The sequence below is a fragment of the Chrysemys picta genome, chromosome 15 (genome assembly GCF_011386835.1).
Source record: "Chrysemys picta bellii isolate R12L10 chromosome 15, ASM1138683v2, whole genome shotgun sequence".
Classification (NCBI taxonomy): Eukaryota; Metazoa; Chordata; order Testudines; family Emydidae; genus Chrysemys; species Chrysemys picta.
The window spans coordinates 16,540,697-16,562,259 of record NC_088805.1 but is presented as its reverse complement, the minus strand read 5'-3'; the positions used below and the strand labels follow the sequence as shown (position 1 = coordinate 16,562,259).

At 40.3% G+C, this 21,563-nt stretch overlaps 1 protein-coding gene across 8 annotated transcripts in view; it reads right to left on the bottom strand.

Moving 5' to 3' along the window:
- Positions 1–21,563, bottom strand: part of PPM1F (protein phosphatase, Mg2+/Mn2+ dependent 1F) — a 44,770-nt gene that overhangs the window by 1,683 nt on the left and 21,524 nt on the right. For 2 of the 8 annotated variants that reach the window (XM_065568390.1, XM_065568393.1), the window contains exons 2-7: positions 19,291–19,421; positions 12,598–12,797; positions 11,645–11,833; positions 9,801–9,944; positions 8,314–8,407; positions 6,535–7,010 (exon numbers count right to left, since the gene is read on the bottom strand). In XM_065568390.1, the coding sequence (XP_065424462.1) occupies positions 6,613–7,010; positions 8,314–8,407; positions 9,801–9,944; positions 11,645–11,833; positions 12,598–12,797; positions 19,291–19,421 (1,156 nt within the window). In that variant the 3' untranslated portion in view covers positions 6,535–6,612. Of the gene's footprint in view, positions 1–3,763; positions 3,915–6,360; positions 7,011–7,576; positions 7,816–8,313; positions 8,408–9,800; positions 9,945–11,644; positions 11,834–12,597; positions 12,798–19,290; positions 19,422–21,563 lie in introns of all 8 variants that reach the window. The other 6 variants (XM_065568394.1, XM_065568387.1, XM_065568389.1 and 3 more) reach the window with 6 other exon arrangements.

The following is a 21,563-nucleotide window of genomic DNA, read 5'->3' as shown; positions in this document are numbered from 1 at the left end:
ATCCTTTTGACCAAGGAATGGACAATACTCCCTTCACAACTGGCAAAAAAAGTCACACCTTAACTAGGTCACTGCTGAATGACACAAAACCCTAGGAGCTGAGTGCATTACCTCCCATAGCTTGCTAGGCCTTGGAGATCAATCCACCAGGGGAGGAGATACTAGGGTCTTCAGTATGACAATATAGAGCAGTGTCACTAGGCTGGCCAAATGCATGAGTTATCATCACAAAAAAGCCACTACTAGTGATATTAAAGTGTTGTTGAGATTTGGTGCAATATGGCTCATGACTTGAGAAAGCAGAAAGCTCTGGTAAATCATGTTTTAACTAGGACAAATGCAGACACAGATCCCCAGTCCTCAGCAAGTTAAATATTTGTCTTATGTACTTTTCAGCATAAAGAAATATCAGCAACAAGACATGAACCCGTCAATAAAATAAAGCAGACAAAATGCGTTAGCTTAAAACAGTTGTTTCCTTAACTAAGATATGTTCAGACAGTGCGCTGCCAACTTTTTTCTAGCTTGGATTTTGTTGTATTCCATTGTTTGTATTCCAAGAAGCTTGAAAACATTTTTTCTCTCTATTGATTATGTCCTCCTTTTTTTTTGACAAACGTTGCATTTTGCAAAATTTCCTATGCTGCCAACACAGCTGTCTTTTGTTGCTGGTGCACAGGAAAGTAAACAATCTCGGCAGGAATGTGCACAGCTTGGAAAACCCACACAAAACTAGAACTGCAGAACAACTTAGGGTGCTTGCATGGGTTTCTTCTTTTCAGAGGGTCTCATGAAAACAGTGACTTTAAAATGCTGCACTGAACCAAAATTCAAGCTTATAGTGTGGATGGGACTAACCTAGTCTTGTCCATGCTACAAGTTATAACCCTTTTGGTAGAAATGGGGTTCTGGTTTGTAGCATAGACCTTCCAATGGTAGCATTCTGCCAACCAAATGGCTGCTCCAGACCAGGACACTGTTACAACAGGAATTTTTGGAATCACCTCCTCCACTTAACCAGAAAGAAAGCGGTGGGAGGTCACAACCACCCTTCCTGTTCACAACCCAATTGAAAAGATATACACATAATAGATGCATGGGGAAAACCATTAAATATTCAGTACAGTTTAAATGATTTTGCATTAGTTTTCCAAACACTAATTTTTGGGCAGAGATGAAGCCTGGGAAATTTCAACCCAAAAGAAACGAGTCCAAACTTATGAACAACTGCAAAGAGGCTGTTATTCTGTGTTAGTATATTGCCTAGCACACTGTGACTAGGATATTGCACTAGTGCCTAAAGGCACCTGTAAGTATGAACAGAAGTTTTAATCCAAATTTAACTAACAGCGATCTAGATATATAAAAACCATCTGCAGTCTTCAAGTGTTAGACTAACAAGGATCAGAAAAATTCAGTTAAGGCTGACATTTCCCCCACACATCCCCAGAAGCATTTGCTTTTACTCAAATACAACACATGTGGCAATACATAACCTCACACTGTGCACAGTGATCCATTAATCTTTCAGCGTTTGTAGAACACCCATCACGGTGGCATTTAAGTGCTAAGAATGGAGTAGCAACCTTAACTCCAATTTTCCTAGCTTTTGTCTGTCAAGTCAGACCTTGAATTTCCTTTTAACATAGCTTTTTTAATCTTAAGAAGCTTCAACTGAAACAACCCTTCAATATATACCCTTCATAGACTTGTATGTGATTTAAGCAATCTCTAGTGACACCTGAGGAGCCAAAACCTATTGTCTAATACATATTTAAAAAACACCTGTATTTCCTTGGTAGTCTTTAATAGCATCTCTGTTTTGGAAAGTTCCTTTTAGGATTTGTGGGAGGTGGCTGCTAAGTTTCAGCTCAAAACTGTTCTTTTATTAAAATATCAAGTGAAAGCACAGGTTTCTAATGGAAAGTGCAGCAGACCTATAACCAGAACCCAGAAAGCAAGCACTTCTCAAACAGGGGAAGAAAGACAAAACACAAAACCCACAACTTTCTTCTGGCAATTTTAGTGTCTTTCTACCATATAATGCTAATAGCACTGGGAATGCTTTTTTTTTTTTTTTTTAAAGCAATATATCATCTGATCTGAATTCAGATAAGTGTCTATTAAATGCTATTAAAGTCATCACTGTGATTAACACTATTCAACTGCCAACTCTGCTGAAACAACTCCATGCCAATTACTCATCCTATCAGATCCAACCAGCAGTATCAATTCATTAACACTTCATGGCATTTACTTACAGCAGCAACTGTGCGATAGCCAATAACCTGTGTACACAGAACTGTATATCTCAGCCTAGTTCCCTTGCATGCAATATGTTTAGAAGAATTCCACTTATCAGCATGAACCTCTAAGGACACAACAATACTGAGCAAGGTCACAGAAATCACCCAGGATGCTTTTACTCTGATCCCATTCCTGACCCCACACCTCACTATTATAAGACAAGGTCATCACTCTCGTTCTGCCATTTTAAAAGTGTTTTTAATTTCTTCCAGAACTTAATATTTCTCCATAAGAAACTGACATTTGTAGCTCTATTTTCCAGCCCACTTCCTTTTTAAAATAGGCACTAATAACACTTAAACGTGTTCCTGTCTTGCATGCTCTCTTTCATTCCTCTGTCACTGTTAGAGGGTAGATTTTACTTAATTCCCCTTCCCCCACTGTTCTAAAAATTGCTCTGCCTCTATCTCTCTCTCTAGCTCTCAAAGGTTCTACAAAAAACTACGTGTCAAACAGACATTAACAGGCTGTGACAGGAGTCCTTTTCCCTTGAACAACTCTCCTTGTTTACAACCATGAGTTATGAATTTCTGGTCCTTTTGTTTAGGTTAGACCCAGAACATTTGATTTATTAATTTATTTTACATTTCTTTCAAGGACTAAAGAATAAAAGGAAAAAGGATTAGAACTGAGTTGTTCAAGCACAAGGGAGACTTGTACCATATCTAAGTATCATGAAAAAAGCAGGTTTTCATCTAACAGAAGATGAGGCTTTTAAGTGTGTGTTGCATTGTTTTTAAAGACTACTGTATTTTAGTGCTTGGTTACGCTAAACTACTTCTTAAAAGGGACACAATCCAACTTGAAATCTAGTCAGATGAAAAGTAGTTTCAGGTACTACATGTGCCCTGAGTCCCTCAGCCAATTTTTGTGGTTTCACATCACTTTCCCCGCCTTTACTATTGCTATGTAAAAGACCCCCAGAATCAGGGAAATCTGACTGACTACACAGAGGAAACAGTATATAAATTGCTGTTAAATGCAGAAACAGACTGACAAAATAAAGACTATATTCTCCTCCCTGCCCCCGTCTTGCTCAGGTTATAGTAACCTTAACACATGAAGGTAAAAAAAAATAAATTTCAGACAAATGTGATTTTTAAGTTGATGGTGCCCATTTGAACTCTGCTACCAGTATCTAAAGTGTGTCATGTCCAGTACTTCTCTTGATCAGACAGACAATTATACTAGTTTTCTAGTACACTCATGGATGATAGACCCATTTCTATTTCAAGAGCGTGTTTAGTCCCGGAAGCTGAACTTAAGTTCCACAGAAAGATTCCGGGATTCTGCAGCCATTTGTTGAGGCAGACTAGAAATTCTGCAATTAGTTTCATTTTTAAAGGGAGTTTAAATATGAAAATTAATAGCACAATAGGGATAGTACTCATTTTAGCTCCCATATCTGAAAAATATCATGTCTTAGTCACTTGATAGTTGGTTAAGATATTCTCACCTGGCAAGGAGCTCAGTCAGAAGTTTCAGGTGGATTTGTTTAATTTTGGCAGCATTACCGGGCAGAAGTTTATAACAGAAAGGTAGGACAAAGGGCTTGGCTTTTAAAGTCTGCCTGCTTCCCTCCATATCTTTGAAATGCTGGCAGAGTTCTGAAACAAAACAGCAACTTTATGAATCTTCCAAATCTTACACCACCTCTATAAGCTATCCTGGTTTTGAGAAAAGTAACAGTGAACCTGAGAGGTCCATAAGACACAGACAGAATGTTCTATTTCTCCATATGGGGACCTGTCTCTTCAAGATGCCAAAATGCACTAGTGGTCACCAAAACCCCTGAAAACAAACCTAAGCCGAAGTTTCTGGGTTGCATCATTCTAGAGGTAGGATATGACAAAGATTCACTGAATTATTCTTATAATCAGGGAAGTCTCCAAAATTGAACAGCCAGATTTGGCACAAAAAATTCCCTCTGACCTACCACCTTACCTAGCTCACTTGCAGTAGAGAAAGCTTCTCCCAAGCAGTTTAGAAGGTTAGCAGAATTTCTCTTTATAACAGAAAAATGGTTTCAACCTTAACTATGGAGAGGTTACTGCCTTTCCATAATACAATAACAGAGCCATTGTCAGAGTTACTAGGTGGTGGAATATTCCCCCACCCCCTACAAAGGGAGTTACCATGTTGAATTGTACCATCTTTTGGGGTAACCTGACAAATAAATCACTTGGATAATTGAATTCTCTTGTGTTAGCTGACAGCTTATCATAGCATGAGCACAATCAGTGCTGCTCTGCCTCCTCGCCCCACCTCATTATTTTAAGGCTGCTATCTGATCAAGCTAAGACAAATCTCAATTTTCCATAGACATTTACTCCCCTTAAAACATTTCCAATTTAAAATATTCAGGGTATTTTAACCAACAGGACTGCTATATGACAACAGTGTGCCAAAGTCAAAAGTGATGTTACAATCCCACCACTTGATGGGCTGCTTTTCCTGTTCAGATACAAAAAAGCTATAAAATAAATTTGCAATACAGCTCTCAGATCCTGCTAATACAGAAAGTGTCACGGTGATGGGAACAGTGACAGAATCAGACTAGCGGCTCCAGCAGCACTGATCGTGACTGTCATGAGTCTACTACCTGCTAAGCAATGCAATTATATATGCACACATTCTGCATGCTTGCACCCAGGCATGTTATATACCGGTCACGTGGTTCTCTAGCATAATCTCAACTCACCTCCTCAGAAAGTTACTGTATCAAATATATATCATAAATGAAGTATTGCCAAACATCCAGCAACCAGGAGTCAGACCTAACATTTTTTTTTTAATTAAACACTTGGGGTTCTTTTTATTGAACATCTGCACAATGGTACTGGAGCACACAGGGTTTGTTTTCCTCTACAAAACTGAGGGTTAGAAATTTTTTTAAACGAAATCAAAGATTCTCAGGTAAATAACCTGAGGCCAGCTAGCTGGGGCCTTTAAGAAAACACTAAATATCAGGAGTCTCACAATCAACACAAAGTTTGGCAACACAGAAAAACAAGATGTTCTTGGAACATAGTTCCTGCTCAGTCATTCACAAAAAAATGAAAGAGCTGTAAGTGCATTAAAATATTTATATTAATTAAATCAAATTTTAAAAACATAACTAGAACACGGTCACCTGAATTTGATAGAAAACTAACCTTTCCCATCCTTTTCTGAAACATTTAAGGCACTTGAAGGTGGCCAGTTTTTAAAGCCAGACAACAAAAGTGTACATTTTAAAAATCCTAATTATTTAAATAAAAAAAACCCCACAACAAAATACAGTAACACTGCAAAAAAAGTTCCCACAATCATAACATTCAGTAAATACTCAAAAACTTTATAAAAAAGAAAAAAATAAAATACTTCACTTTGTTTATAGCGAACCATAAAAAAGGATGTGGCAAGTACAGGGCCTATTGAATTGGCAGAGCATATACACACACAATTTCTATGGACCCCTTTCAAACACAGTCAGCAAGTGTCCTCTCTTTTCAGGTTACCAAAGAGCTAATAAAGGGTGTTTGTGTCACAGAAATAATTCACCCTTACTCTATAGTTAGTCTTTCCATATCAGTCAATTAAATTGATTACCAGACCATGCCAGAAAGTAACTAACTACAAATTGCTTCTTCTGTTTGGGATATTCCTAGTTTCCCTCCTTAAGTGTTTCATTTTATTTTCCCCATAAAATGCAAAAAGTTAAATTGCTCTTTAAAAGGATGAGGTTTATATTACATCACCCTCTTTCACAATGTTGTCTTTGGTACCAAATGATGAAGTTGAGAGGTCTCTGAGGATATATAAGGAAGAACACAAGATCCCACTCCTGGACACCTAATCCTCTAGAATACTGAACCTGTTCATAGAGATAGTGTGCAGTAAAAAGCTTCTCTTTGATGATGGCTTTCCCCACCCCACCCCAAAATAGGTAACATTACAATTAACTATGTGCATGTTAGCTTTCTGTTTTAAGCACTATTTTAAATTAAAGCAGAAGCCAAATAAGCATAATACAAATAAGTATTCTCCTCCATTAGCTTATACGTTCCTTACCACCTCCAGGACAAGAGGGACATGAACTGGCAACCTGGCAAACACTTTAAAACTATTTCCAGGGAAGAAGTAGCTGCACAAGTCATCCAGCCTGCTCAGCTGTTTCAGGGGAAGAGGGGACAATGGATATAGTAAGATGAGCTCTGACATTTTTCTTTGTGGACTTTTGGTCACCTTATTCCTGACATTTTACCCATCCTACTAGAGGCTTCTTCAATGGAAAGAAAATTTCTTTTGTGGAACATATGTGAGTTAAGATTTTGTCGTTGTGTGGCTGTCGCTCTGATTGTTCATCTCAGAGCTGAAAAAGTTAAAGGGTGAATCCTCTGCACCCTCATCAACACTGAGGCTTTTAGGGTCTCTCAAGCAGTCTGCCAAGATGTCTTGGGGATCCCTTAAGAAGACCACCAAGACAGTGATGTTATCACTGGATCCATTTTCCTTTGCTGCAGACACCAGTCTCTCTGCTGCCTTGAGACCATCTCCTTTGTTTTGCTTTAAGTGATCTAGGACCAGATCCACCACGTCATATGGTCTGATGGCATCAAAGAATCCATCACAGGCCAGGAGCAAGTAATCTTCAGAACCTGTCAGCTCAAATGAATTACCATCTGCATTTCCAGAGATATAGGGCTTCTGATATATATCACCTAACAAGAAAAGATACAAATCTGATTACTTCAATATGAGCCATTTTCTCCTCACCAGCCAATTGTTTCTATGATTCCCAGCATTGCAATGGTTTCTTTTAGGGACAGATCATATCTCCGAGATCCATGCACAGCTCTTTCAATGCCCCATGAAGGAAAGAGATGGGTGGGGGCTACAGAGCCAATGGAGAAGGACTTCAACTCCTGACGATCCCCTGGGATTCATATGGATTTAAGGGCATTTACTGTGTTTTGGGGATGGTACCATGGCTCATTATACTGCTCCTCTAGAACAGAATGATATGAGGAGCTCACCAAGGAAAACCTCAAATTTTCCTCCCTCAGAAAATGCTGGGATACTTTGGGGTTGGGTTTTTTTTGTTTTTGTTTTTTTTTGAGAGAAGTGTGTATCTTGTGAAATCCTTGGAACGCCAGGGAGGAAGTTTATTTTCATTAGCGATAAACAGGAATAAGAACATCCCCTTTCATGCAGCAGAGTGCCCAAATACTTAAATCAACAGTTCCACCTGTACACATTCATTTCAACACAAGTGAGACAAGCTTACCACTTCTCAATTAAAAAAGATACTGTATAAATGTATGATAACTTGCTTCAGTTCAGCCATTACAATTCTTCATTCACTGCTGCTGCCTAAGGTCTTTTCTCATTTCACTTTAAGTGGCAAGCGTCCAAGAAAGTTCTTTGCACGGCATTTGGGAATATTAGCATTTAAATGCTAATGGTCCACTGCTAATGTTTATGTTAGCTATTTGCAGTTTGAAGGATGACACTACAATTTGACTTCTGAAACACAGTGAAGAGAACAACTTGTAGATACTAAAATGGATAAATAAAAAAACCTCTAAGGTCAAAAGCTTGTCTCTTTATTTAACAGAAGTTGATCCAATAAGATATTAACTCACCCACCTTATATGGAGATATTCAGACATCTATCAGATCAGAAGCCAATATTTGCTCTAGTATCATGTACAATATACTCTGCGAGCTTGTTGGGCTTTCATTTGCAACATGATATGTTATTATAGAGGTTTCAAAGAAGGAATTGAACTAGTTTTATTTTTTCCTTCAAAAACTGATAAGGGTTGTGCTGACCAAGCAATTTAATACTCCATTATTCAAGCAATTACAATAATAGAAGCAATTTACTCTTTGGCCCAAGCTGGGCAAACACTATAATCTCTTTATTAATGAATGGTTGTCTACTTAATTCAGCCCCAGGATTTTTTAGATTATGCGTTTAAGGATAATTCAATTTTGACTAACTTAGATGGCCTTACTTACCAATAGCCCTGGAAACAGCAAGGGTTCCATTGACCCGCCAGCAGTCCATGTAGGTCACACAGCCACCTAGGGCTTCTATTCGCATTCTTTCATCCTAGAAGAAAGAAGCACATCAACTCTTTATACTAAGAGCATACCCCAGATCTCACTAAATTCACTGCTAGCCAGTGTTGCAGAGAAAAATCTTAAATCCCTTCAACTTGTATACTTATAGTAGGATGCAAACAGCTTTATATTTTTAAATAAATGGGAATCAATAGTGTTCAGAGAAAAATGTGCTTATTAAAAAAAACAAAACAAACAGTCTTATTGCAATGTTCAGTTGAGTATACATGAACAAGACACGACAAGACATCTTCCCTATGACTGCACCATTGCTTGTTCGTGAAACAAAAGGGAAGAATCCCTGTCTAGGTCATTTCTATAGGAACAAACTAGCAATATCCCCATCACTGTGCAAATATTTAAGATTGTGAATGGAAGTAGGAAGAAAAGGATAATTGTAAAGCTAAGGTTTTTAGATGTACAAATAAAAAGTGCATTTAGAGGCAAATTTCATTTTCATTAATATAATCCATATTCCTCAAGCCCTACAAAAACTTTTATATTGTTCATACTATAAAGAAGAAGGTTCATGCAATGCCATCCCTAAAAACTTGCGACTGCCTTTTCAGTTTGTACATAAATCAGTTTAGTTATATTTGACCTACTGTAATAAAAAGAAATGTAAGATTAATTAAGCCAGTTATGATACTAGACTATTACTGCTTTTTGAACGATGCTATTATGTAAGCCAGGTCTGAAATTAAAACGTTTATTTACTAACTCAATGGTGACTTTAAAAAAAATCAGTTACTTTTGTTAAATAAAAGGCTCGCAGTTGTAGATTTTTCATGGTTGCTATGTATGCAAAATTCCATAGTACTACAGTTTTCAGAAGGTTCTTTTTATTTTTTTTTAAGGGCATTCGCAACTGAGAGTACAGATCAAGTCTGTTCTTCAGCACAATCCTTTTTTCCTTTGGAAAAACATGCATTGAGAACACACAACTAGACAGGAGAAAGGCAAGACTGACACATCATTACTATGCTCCATAACTGTCCAACTTAAAAGGGATGAAATCACTGAGAAGTGGATCCATCTAGTCCTGCTAGAGACTTTACATTTAAAAGCTGTAACTCATGACCATTTAACAACTGCTAACAGACCGTATCCTCATCCATTGCAAGGATGAGATCAGCCACCAATACCATCAGCTCAGTTTGTCATTCTAGTTATAGACTTGCATACGTGCCACACTCCAGGGAATCTAGAGATTCCAAATAGTTCCAAAGCTACCTAGAGACCTTTTTTATAAAAGCTGTCTACAAAGAGAGCAGTTCAGTGTCAGCTGGTAGTTGGCCAGGTCTTCATTTAAAGAGATTCAGTGAGCCAAAAGTAAATTAATTACAGCCATCAGAGGAGAGAGCCAAAGAAAACAGGCTTACTTCTCTTTCAGGTTTGTGAGGTTCCATCAGGGTCACAGCTTTTCCCTGCTGCACCAACATTACCTGGGAGTCTCCAACCCAGGCTATGTGTAACCTGTTCCCTACAATTAAGGCAGATACACCTGTTGTACCACTCCGCAGCCTCTACAAAGGGAAACAGAGCAGTGCAAGTTAAACTGCAGTTTAACATCATAACATTGTAAATTAGGGTTAAGGCTACGTTTATGTCATGCAGGTCATGGAAGTCACGGAATCCATGACTTCCAGAGACCTCCGTGACATTCTCTGCTTCAGCCCCAGGGGCTGCGGGACTCTGGAGCTGGCAGCCAGCAGGGCCATGGCAGGGTTCCAGCAACAGGTGGCAGACCTCTGAGGGGGCCCTCGTCAGGGTTCCAGTGATGGGTGACAGCCTCGAGTGGGGAGCGGGACGCCTCAGGAGAGAGGCTGGGGGTATCCTGTTTTCTCTTTGGGAAATATGGTCACTCTGCAGTTCTCAGATGCCATGGGCAGAGGGGGAACTGGTCCCACAGCTCCCAGCCTCCACGGTGGCAGGGGAAAACCATGGAGCCGCAGCAGCAAAAATCACAGACCGGTCACGGCTTCCATGAATTTTTGTTTATTGCTCGTGACCGGTCTGTGACTTTTACTAAAAATAACCATGACAAAATCTTAACCTTAATTAGGGTTAATTAAAGGTCGTTAACTATGCAGCAATTTAGACCTTTGTGAATGGCAATCCACTGAATAAAAGGTGCAGACATAAGAGAAAACACAGGTTTAGAAGAAACTCTATTCTAGCATTCAAGTGTCTGACACTGCTATAGTTATTCTCTTCCCCTTGTCTTCGCTAACTCCAGCGTTAGCTTCAAAGGGCCCAGAACCATTTGGTTATTTGGGTTTTTCTGAAAAGCAGAGGCATCAGTTTGATTTTAACTTCAGCAGCAAGAACCTTTTCAGTACTGAACGTGACTTTTCTTCCCCATACAAACAGATGTAGCCACCCTATCTCTGCCTTCCCAGCGACAGTGAAAAAATATTCTCAGGGTGAGCATTTCTTCACTACTGTATTACAGTCCATTATAAAAAGCCATCCTTGTTGCACTTTGAATGGTCAAGTTTCAATGCTGCTGCTATAAAGATGGAAGAGTGTCCTTCATTTGACCTTTACCACTTTTAGTTCCTTTACAATACTTTGAACTCAAGAACCTCGTTTAACTCATTTTTAAAATCTCTCATCCTCCAGTTATCTTGCCATGCACCAACTTCACTCTTCCGAATATGGGGAAAGGAGGAAGAGAAAGGTCAGTGATGGTGCTAGTGGAACCAGCCTTAAGAAAATAAATACAAAGATTTTATTTGCCTCTGTATTAAATTATGCAGATACAATTGGGGCTAGTCTTTTCCCCCCCCCCCCTCACGGGGAAGCAACTCTTTGTTGCCTGTATATTCCCTGAGGTTAAGGATCCTGGTTAAGGATCCTGAAATAGCACTAACTCCTCACTTCAAAGTTTCCATCTCCCTGAACTTGCAGGCACTGGTTCTTATGAGAAGGGAGAATTTAATTTGACCAATGAAATACTTTCCACTTAGGATACTTGGCAAACAAAATCAGAATGAATTCAAAGTCTAACTGTATGAGATCAAAATTCTCTGCATAACACCATTAATTTTTACTGTCACCCAAGCAATTCTCCAATTGCTTAACTACAATGGAATCTGGCTCTACATTAGGGTTGCCAATTTTGATTGGATGTATTCCTGGAGGTTTCATCACATGACAAGCTTTAATTTCTGGAGACTCCATGACAGTCCTGGAGGGTGGGCAACCTACTCTACGCACTCACCTCTCTTTCAGCTTTGAAAAGGAACATTTCATCAGTTTGCTGGAAAGAGCCTTTCAAGGCCTCAGTTGGATTCTTAAGAATCTCCTTGTGTAATGCAACATTTATGTGCAAATGAGTTGCTGCATAATTGGCGGCATCCACTCCACCATGGCCATCAAATACAGCAAAGTATGCTCGATCAACGTCATCCTTTTGGCAGGAGGGAGATACAAAGAGTTCATAAATAAAAGTTGCTTGCATAAAATCTGGCAATTATTTCAGTGAAAGAATGTGTGCACATAGGCACATAGACACAATGCTACGCAAATACACAGAGCCACAAACACCATGATCTTCCCCGGGAAAAGAAAGTAAGGTGGCATGATCTAGCAAACTGACTTGGAGAGTAGGAATTAGGATGCCTGTATTTTACTCTGAGCTTTCCCACTAACTGCGTGTAACCTTGGGTAATTTGCATCAGTTTACCAATGTGTAAAATAGATAGAATATGCATCTCATGGGGGTATGTGTTATTTTTCTTTGCTCCTTGTTGATCACTGACCAGATTCTTGAAAAGGAATAGGAATTGAGAAGGCAGATTGGAAGGTTGCGTGGTTCCATTATATCTTTAGTAAGCATCCCTGAATCCTCAACCAAAATGCTATTTTTCATCTTTACATCATCAATTCTCTCACAAAATATAGCAACAGCCCCCCACTTCCAAAGTGAGTTATTTTCCCTCTCTCCCCCTTGTGGTGGGAGCATATCAATGTCACAAAAAACTGCTATATAGCTAGCCCAAATACACAGATCCAGTAGGTCTCTGCTCCAGTACAGACCTGATAAAAGGACTGCTGTCAGTAAATCCTTAGTAGCACCTCCCAAAAGTGATCACTTTGTGATACTAGGACACAAGTGTGTTTCAAGGGGTATTTGAATGCTAGAACTGACCTCTCCTGGCCCCAGACACTTACCGACAAGCCGAAGAGCTGATTGAATTCTGGGAGAGAAACATGTCTGTCCTCCATTTTCCGGCGGACGTTGCGGATGGCATGGCTGGAAATAAGCAGGAAGCGCTTCAGTGACTTCAGGGATGGCAGTTGCTTCTGCCATTCACAGCAGATGTCTCGCAGCTTATTAAAGAAACAGCGCTGCAAAGAGCCTCCATCCAGCACTGATGGCAGAGAGACAGTAGGTGACTTAGTTGTATGTTTGGGAAAAGGAGGAGGAAAACAAATGATGATATTCAAACCCAATATCCTCTCTCCTACTTACCCCTCACTTGTCTTTTCCTACAAGTTTCCTTCCCTAGGTCTACATGCATTCTCTCAACATATTCTGCCTGTACTAGCCTCTGACTTGGAGCCATAGTTCTATCCCTCCCTTTAATCCACTGGTACAAGAGTGCCTATGGATACACAGAACACTTCCTCCGAAAGTCACTCCATTGGGACACTATGAAAAAAGAAGCAACAAGTATATATTATGATGCTTGGTCCATACGCTTCTGAGTCAAACCCCTCTTAGAATCACAGGCAAAAAGTTCTGACCCAACAGTACAGTATTATGGACAAGAGGATCTTTCAGTCACCCAGTTTATTAAATAGTTATTACCTCTGAAGTTCATCGTGCTATCAAATGGCAGACAGTTCTCCAGGGCAATAGACCGCTTAAGGTCACAACGAGGATCAAAGTCAGTTTAGTAGATTGGACATAAAAGATTCAGTACTGGGAATTGAGAGTGGAATGTATTGTGCATAATGGTGGAAGTGTATCCGTTTATAAAGAAAATTAGATGCAGATCAGAAAACTCTAAGACTGTGCACAGGGCTGCTGTTGTCTTGACACAAGTCACAAATATTAGTCTGAGTTAGACCCGGGTTATGTGTAGTTGAATTACAGTCACCTAAAATAATGGATACACACAGAACGTATCACTTGAGGGATCAACTGGGTAGTAGCCCAGCTTAATCAGACTGCAGAAGTGTTTGAAGAAGACAACAGTTTAATCATTTTCACACAGAGAGTGAACTATCAGATGTTAAAAGCATGAGGGACAGAAGACCATCTCTGCCACATTACTGCTTTGCCATTACAGAGCAGAATCACAACACCCGTAGAGAGCAACATAAAAAGTACTAGCCAGACACTCAAATCCTTTCCTGGACTCATCTCAAATTTCATTAATCCCAGCATTCAGTCTGGTGAGCAATAAACTGTGATATTTGTGATAATTTCTAGCTTAGCAATGCAGGGTCTCTCAAGTAGGCTGAAATTTTAAGTTTGCTGTCTAAGTAAAAACTATCACCCAATGCTAAATCAACTTGCTTAAAGGGTGAGTAGAGCATCTATACAGCCAAAGCAATTAACTATCACAGATCTTCCTACTTTACAGCACTGAAATTCTTTACTGGGTAAACTACCTTCTCAATTTCTATATTATAGCAACTCTTGCTAGCACTAAGAATGTCTCAGCATTAACTCCAGTTTCTCAAGCACGTTCTCTTATCCATGGTACTGGATGTCCAGTTTCAGATACTTTCTTGCACCCTGAGAATGAAAAGAGCTTTGATTTAATGCAGCAAATTTTGGCAAGTGGTCGGTCTGTGATATAATCACTTTTGATTTACTTATTTTTTAGAAATTTTAAATAGGCAAGATATTTAATTCTGAGACATGCACTCACCACATATGCAGCTATTTTTAAATTGAGAAGATCAATTTAGATGATCTACATATGCTGGTTAATATAGTCTAAATATGCATGCCATTACACACCATAATGCCTGTGAGGCACGTTTCCTTAACCAGGCATTTAAACAGTATGGTGATATTGTGTCACTAACCCAAGTTTTTAAAATTAGTTTGAAGTCTATTTTCATGAAAGATCAATGGTATTCTAGTCTATCATGGCAAGTCTCATCTCAAGGCAAAAATTTATCTTTTTAAAAGATTAAAGTATATCCTAGCAAATCAACAAAGTTATTTAATATTTGTATTATAATAGTACTTATGGGAATCAGTGAGGAGCGAGGCCCCTTTGTGCTAGGCACTGTATAAACAGAGTGAAAGATGGCTCCTGCTCTACAGTTAAGGCAAGACAAGTGGGTTTAATAAGCAACTGAAAAGTAGGGCAAGGGAAACCCAGGGCCGGCTCCAGGCACCAGCTTGGCAAGCTGATGCTTGGGGCGGCCAATCCGGACAGGGGCGGCAGGTCCAGCTATTCGGCGGACGGTCCCTTACTCCCACTAGGAGCGAAGGACCTTCCGCCGAATTGCCGCCGCAGATTGTGATCGCGGGTTTTTTTTTGTTTTTTTTTGGTGGCTGCTTGGGGCGGCCAAAACCCTGGAGCCGGCCCTGGGGAAACCATAATAAAAACACACATATACATAGTTCAGGTATGTGCTTAGCTGGACGGTTTCAAGTGCTATATTTCCCCCCCATCCCCTCATACTCTAGCATAGTTTCTTGCGTCCTTTTTGCTTTCTGTCCATATTCTTTCCACAACTCCTATTTTTTCTGTCCCTTTGTATCTTGTCTCATTTCTCTTTTTTCTGTGATTTTTGTTCTGGTTTTGCTTTATATTTTTCCATTCTTGTTTTTATTCTTTATGTAAGAATTAAGTGGTTTGTGAACTCCATGCCATGGTTAGCGGACAGGTTTTTTTAAATGATTTACAAGCTACATTTTGAGTAAAAGGTTACTTGGAAACCAATGTTTGGAAAAGATAATAGGATGACATTAACGATATGTTTTTCATAATTTTTCTACTTAAATAAAAAGTAAAGGTTATGTTAATAAATAATGTAGGATGATATACATTTATTGAATTATGATATTGAAACTTGAAGAATTGCTGAATGGTAAAATAAGGGTTACATTTCATTAATCAAACTATTAACAGTAAATTATGTGTAGTGAACAAGCTTAGACAGGCCAGGGTAATACTTATATTAAGTCTATAGCTTAGCTTTTGCTTGACATGAGTTGTCTTGCCAATTTCTCTCTTATGTAGGCTTACTTAAATAATACTCATAGCTGACAGCACAAAGGTGATTTGTTTATGGAATGTATTGTGTTGAAGATAAAATGTAATGCTAAAAAAAAATCCCTATGTTGAGGAAAAACAGTAGTACAGTGACAAGGAGACATGACAAAAATAGCGTAGACAGCAAAAGTTATGTTAATTGAAGCTTGCACATGTGTATTGCACAGGTTACACAAGACTCAATACTCAATGTTGACTGGAAGAAAGGTAATGAATAGGTCATGTGGAAAGATATTAAACAAACAAAAAATAAGCAAACCAGGGACCAAGTAGGAGAATGCTGCACCAGACACTGAGAAGATCATCATGAAGTGTCTAAGAGCAACCCAGAACCCTGAAACTCAGTAACTTGGGCCCCCAGCTGTTCCATCTTATCTACTTATTATCTGCCAAATATATGATCAGAAACTATAAATTTTCAGAAAGTGATTTATTTATAAATAAAGGCAAAATTGAGTGGACTTGTGCCTCCATTTCCTACCTTACACCACACTGCTCAGACTACTAAAATTTTTGCAAGGTCATCTTCAAAAAGGTAGGTTTGTTGGTTTGCCTTTCTGTTTTTGGAATTTCTTTTAGTGCCATAAGAATGACCCTTGTTTAAAACATTTAAGCTTGCTTTTCTAGACTACATAGGGCCACAATGACATAGATCTCTGGTTCTCACCCAGTGACATGCACTACACTGGTGAAATCACATTGGCTACAGAACTCTAACCTCCACACACCCTATCCCCAAAAGAAAGAAACCCACATCTAGAATCCAATCAAGGGGATACAAATATTGAGCCACACTTTCACCTTGAGTACCTAGGGCACAAATTGCATCTCCTTAACCCTGTGTGGCAGTTGCTTTGGAAAGTAGATTATCCTGGAGGGTGGTAATCAGCAGTATCATGACCATACTGCCCTGAGGATTCTAACTGGTGAAGGCAACTTAAATTCCAGCCAGGCTCTATAGGAACCCCGCTGGCAGAGGCTGCCTGGGAATTGTGCTAGTCCCAACTCTTACTAACTGGTTTTATCTACTTTGGGAGCTGTAGCAGTCAACTGTGCCCTCCTCCCCCCAAAAAACAGGAAGCATGGGCAGTTAGCACCACTGTGTCCCCCTCTAGGCAACCTTCTGTTGGCACAGTCAGAATACAAAAGGATTAAATCCAATGAATCAGAAAACAGCAGCAGTCTATATGCAGTGAGTGAATACTTATGATTACTAGTGCTTTGTCCATCATGGGCTATTTTGCCATCCTTACTCACATCGAGTATTCTAAGTAGTTCTATTTAAATCAATGGGACTGCTCTCAGAGAAAGGTATTACTCAAGTGAGTAAGAATGGCAGAAGCTAGGCCTATGAGACTGAAAATTTATGAAAGGCTTATGAGGCATCCACAATGTCATCTAGGATATTGCGGGAATGAACAAGCCAGTTTCATAAAGAAATGCTTGCAGCTATTGAGAGATGATCACAGTTCTAAGGGTACATCTTCACTACACGCTGTATCGGCAGGTAGCAATCGATTTATCTGGGATCGATATATCGCGTCTCGTTAAGACGCGATATATCGATCCCCGAACGCGCTCACCATCGACTCCGGAACGCCACCAGAGTGAGCGGCGGTAGCGCAGTCAACGGGGGAGCTGTGGCCGTCGATCAAGTGCCATGTGGACCCCAGGTAATTCGATCTTAGATACTTCGCTATTCGCGTAGCTGAAGTTGCGTATCTTAGATCGACCCCTCCCCCCCAGTGTAGACCAGCCCTAAGTAGCTCAGCTTTCCGTAAGGGCCTGCAGTTTTCAAGTATCCCAGGAGATGGAGCCAATTTACTATCAGCTCAATTCTAAGAAAGCAAACTGGGTTGGCCTATGAATGAAAAATGTTTCCTGAATCTGTGGGACTAAAAACCTGCTAAATGTCTTGAGAAGACTGTGTTTAAAAACAATTTTGTTTATATTTCCTGCACTTCCCTTCCCACATTCTCTATTAAAGTCTACCACCACATAATTTTTCTATACTCTGGAGGAGGAGAGTTAGCACTAGCTATTTAGGTCTTGGCCAATTTGATTGAAACCAGCTCTTTGCATATAAAGAGGGGGAGTGATAACAGTCTACAAACACATGAAGTCTGTACACATCAAGGAGGGAGAGAAAATATTTAGGGAGCTGTAAAGGATACAGCCAAGAATTACGGGATGAAGTTAAGAAAGAAAATTTAAGCTGAATATTGGAAAAGATTTCTGGACAATGAAATCTAATGGCCAGTGGATTAGTCTTGCAAGGTAAGAAGTGGAAGCCCCATCCTGTAGGGCTTTTAAAAACAGATTGGAGAATGTGTGTAACAGGAAATAACGTTCATTGTCTGGGATGGACTAGATTACCCAAGAGATTATTTCCATTTCTAGCTTCGGATTCCTGCAGCATCCGACCCTCACTCTAGCTCCAAATCAAATGGTAAAAGGAGGTTTGGTAAGGCTTAAAGTTAAAAATTCTAGTGAATAAATGTGATGGAACTGGTTGTTACACAGTGCTCAAACAGTGTGCAACTGTCTGTTCCCTACCCCAATGTCAACTGGTTGTGAGGAAATGGAGGCACCAGGTAGAAGGTCCAAGAACAGTTCTCCACCAATCATCACGTGGTCCTTACAGTACTGATGATCTTATAGAATCATAGAAGATTAGGGTTGGAAGAGACCTGAGGAGGTCATCTAGTCCAACCCCCTCTCAAAGCAGGACCAACCCCAACTAAATCATCCCAGCCAGGGCTTTGTCAAACCGGGCCTTAAAAACCTCTAAGGATGGAGATTCCACCACCTCCCTAGGTAATCCATTCCAGTGCTTCACCACCCTCCCAGTGAAACAGTTTTTCCTAATATCCAACCTAAACCTCCCCCAGTACAACTTGAGACCATTGCTCCTTGTTCTGTCATCTGCCACCACTGAGGACAGCCTAACTCCTTGGAACCCCCCTTCAGGTAGTTGTTTCACCAAATGTAAAGGCCTGGAATTTTGACACTTGCAGGCTCAAGCGTGACCATAGGTACTGTCACCTCGATCCTGAGTGTGGGCAGAGATGCTCAAAGATTTAAATGGGTTGCACTTACAATGTTTAATGTAGCTGCATAGTAGAGACCCCACTGATTCCAGTGTGGGTTGAAAAGGCACATTAATGGACTACCGCTAGCTAATCATTGAAAAGGTTACTCATGTAAAGAAACAAATGCACTTCAAAATTACAAAAGGTTAACAACTCAAGAAAGACTGAATCAACTCTTCACAGAAGTTTCTTCATTTAGCAACAGAGCTAGAGCGCAGTTACTCCTTCCAATGTGACTCAACTCTGATTTTCAAGAAGTAGGTAGCTTGGCATTTTCTGAAAATCACATCCCTTTGCTGGGCACCCCAAATCACTAATCAGTTTTGAAAGTCTTGGTCCAGGTCTCCACACTCCATGCTTGCCCCTCGACCACAAAGCCATCCTTCATCCCACATTCTGCAGCATGATGAAAGCTCTGCTCCTATTGGCTTGCCAAAATATCCCACCAGGTATTCCAGGAAGTATTTCAAACTACAAGTGTTCCAGCAGACACCCTGTGGAAATCCACAGAGGGATATTATACTTACAGGTGAACTTCCCCTGGTCTCCTTCTTCCTCCCCTTCCACACTCTGCTTCTTAAAAACAGAAAGATCAGTCTGTAGCACCTCATCAATTGCAGCGTGGATCAAAGATGCTGCAAGAAGAGGCGGTGCATCCCTGATGTGAAGAAAAGAAAAAAAAAGAAATATATTGTATTAAATTTAAACTGAACCGTGGCCTTCCTGAAGTCAGCAACCTCATGGCTCAAAAAGTTAGAAAGCTCCAGCAGCTACTAATAATTGTGACTCCTGGTCAGGGATGTAACTTTAACAGTCTCCAGAGACCACTGAAAATAAGTGTCACACTTTATTATTACCAGTATTTGTAGTATACAAAGACCTTTATAAGTCTCTAAACTCAGTTTAGACTCAAAGACAGCAGTTCCCTTGAGAACACAGGTACAAGAAGTGTGATTTTGAATTCTGCCTCATCTTTACTCTTTCAATCACAGACTAAATCTTGTGCTCTTGCATTCTGTGATGGGAACTGTTACTTACAGAGCCTTGTTAGGACTGAGCTCAGGCACTTTGCGTCTCTCACTGTGTGTCATGTCTTATTTATTTATTTATTTTTAAACAGATATGATAGGAGTTATTCACCTTCCCACCCCCAATACTCATTTCTTTTGGTGGGTTTTTTGTGAATTTCTTCCTTGAAAAGTGGATAATTATCCATTGTGTTATTACAAAGCATATCGTAATCCCAGTATATGGTATGTGCACACCACCAAACACATAGCATCCAGAGCTCCAATACACTTTGGATGGGTGAAGGGAAAGGTGACTGAATTTTTGTGCAAAGAGAAAGTGTAACATCTTAGCACAGCATAAGGTCAGAGAGAAGTTGGAATGTTTTGCCTCTAGCATTACAGTCCCCAGGTTCTCCTGAGCTGAGGATCCACAAAACCAGGGCAGAGAGGAACTGAAAAAAGTGTCCATTGTGTCCACTGTGGACTAGGCTTTGAACAGATATAGTACATGCACAGTGAGAGTTTTTTATGATACACACAAGAGACTCATGATAAGGCTTTAAATAATGAATTTGCAGATTCAAGGCAAGCCTGTTCCAACTTTAAAGTTGTGTGACTGCAAAATTATCCTTTCATATGTAATATATCTGTGTAGCAGGCATCAAGAATTCACAGCTGACGATCTCTGGGAGGAGAGGCAGGGAAATAAAAACAAGAATACTGGGAACGAAGAAGTTCATGAACACAGGACTTCAAACATGGCTCTGAGAGTCTCTGAATATCCACAGGATATTAACACTGCATCCAAAGAAGTAAAGCAGTAAGCCATCTGGATCAGGTCAAGGACAAGTTTGGGTGGGAGCGGGGTTTCCTGGAAAGAGTTTGGAAAGGCCTGCATAAATTGGCTGGCTTTAACGTAATAAATACTCTATAAAGATTCAACCCCCCGTTTTCAAATCTTAAAAGAACATTTATAGTTCCTAGTGATGTTAAGAGCTCAAATGTACAGTAAAAGCTATTTTATCCAGCACTTCACCAACCGGAAATGTCTATAAACCAGCATTTCTGATCTTGATCTGGTTTATAGTCTGGTTGGCGCGGGGCCAGAAAGGAGTTGAGGCGCAGGAGACCTGGGGTGCGAGGTCCCATATCCGGGGGTGCTCACCTCGGGCGGCTCCCCACAAGCGGTGACCTGTCCTGGCTGCTCCTAGGTGGAGGGGCAGCAAGCAGCTCTGCACACTGCCTCTGCCCGCAGGCGCCACCCCTGCAGCTCCCATTGACTGTGGGGTTCCTAGCCAGTGGGAGATGCAGAGCCAGCGCTCAGGGTGGGGGCAGTGTGCAGGGCTGCCTGCCACACCTCTGCCTAGGAGCTACTGGGACAGGTTGCCACCTGCGGGGAACTGCCAGAGGTGAGCACTCCCTTGATCCGGCGCCCCGAGCCCCCTCCTGCACCCAAACTTCCTTCCTTTTATTTAACTGGCATTTTTCACCTACCAGAACCCCCCATTTACCCAACATGCCAGAGAAAACAGCTTTTACTGTATTTAAAAAATCCTTGCTGAAAGAAAGACAGACTTTGTCAAGTATTCATGGCCACATGTGCCTCCTGCTACAGCAAACAGAAATCTTCATGCAGGTCGGCTGGCTGCTAATATAGAAGCTTGTTTTATGCAATGTTCTGTAGCAGGGGTGTCCTATTTTAGTTTGAGAGTGACTTCAGTACCCCAAAACCACACAGAAGCGTATTTGCAGTCCTCCTTTCATTTCAAAGCACTGGAAAACCAGAAGCT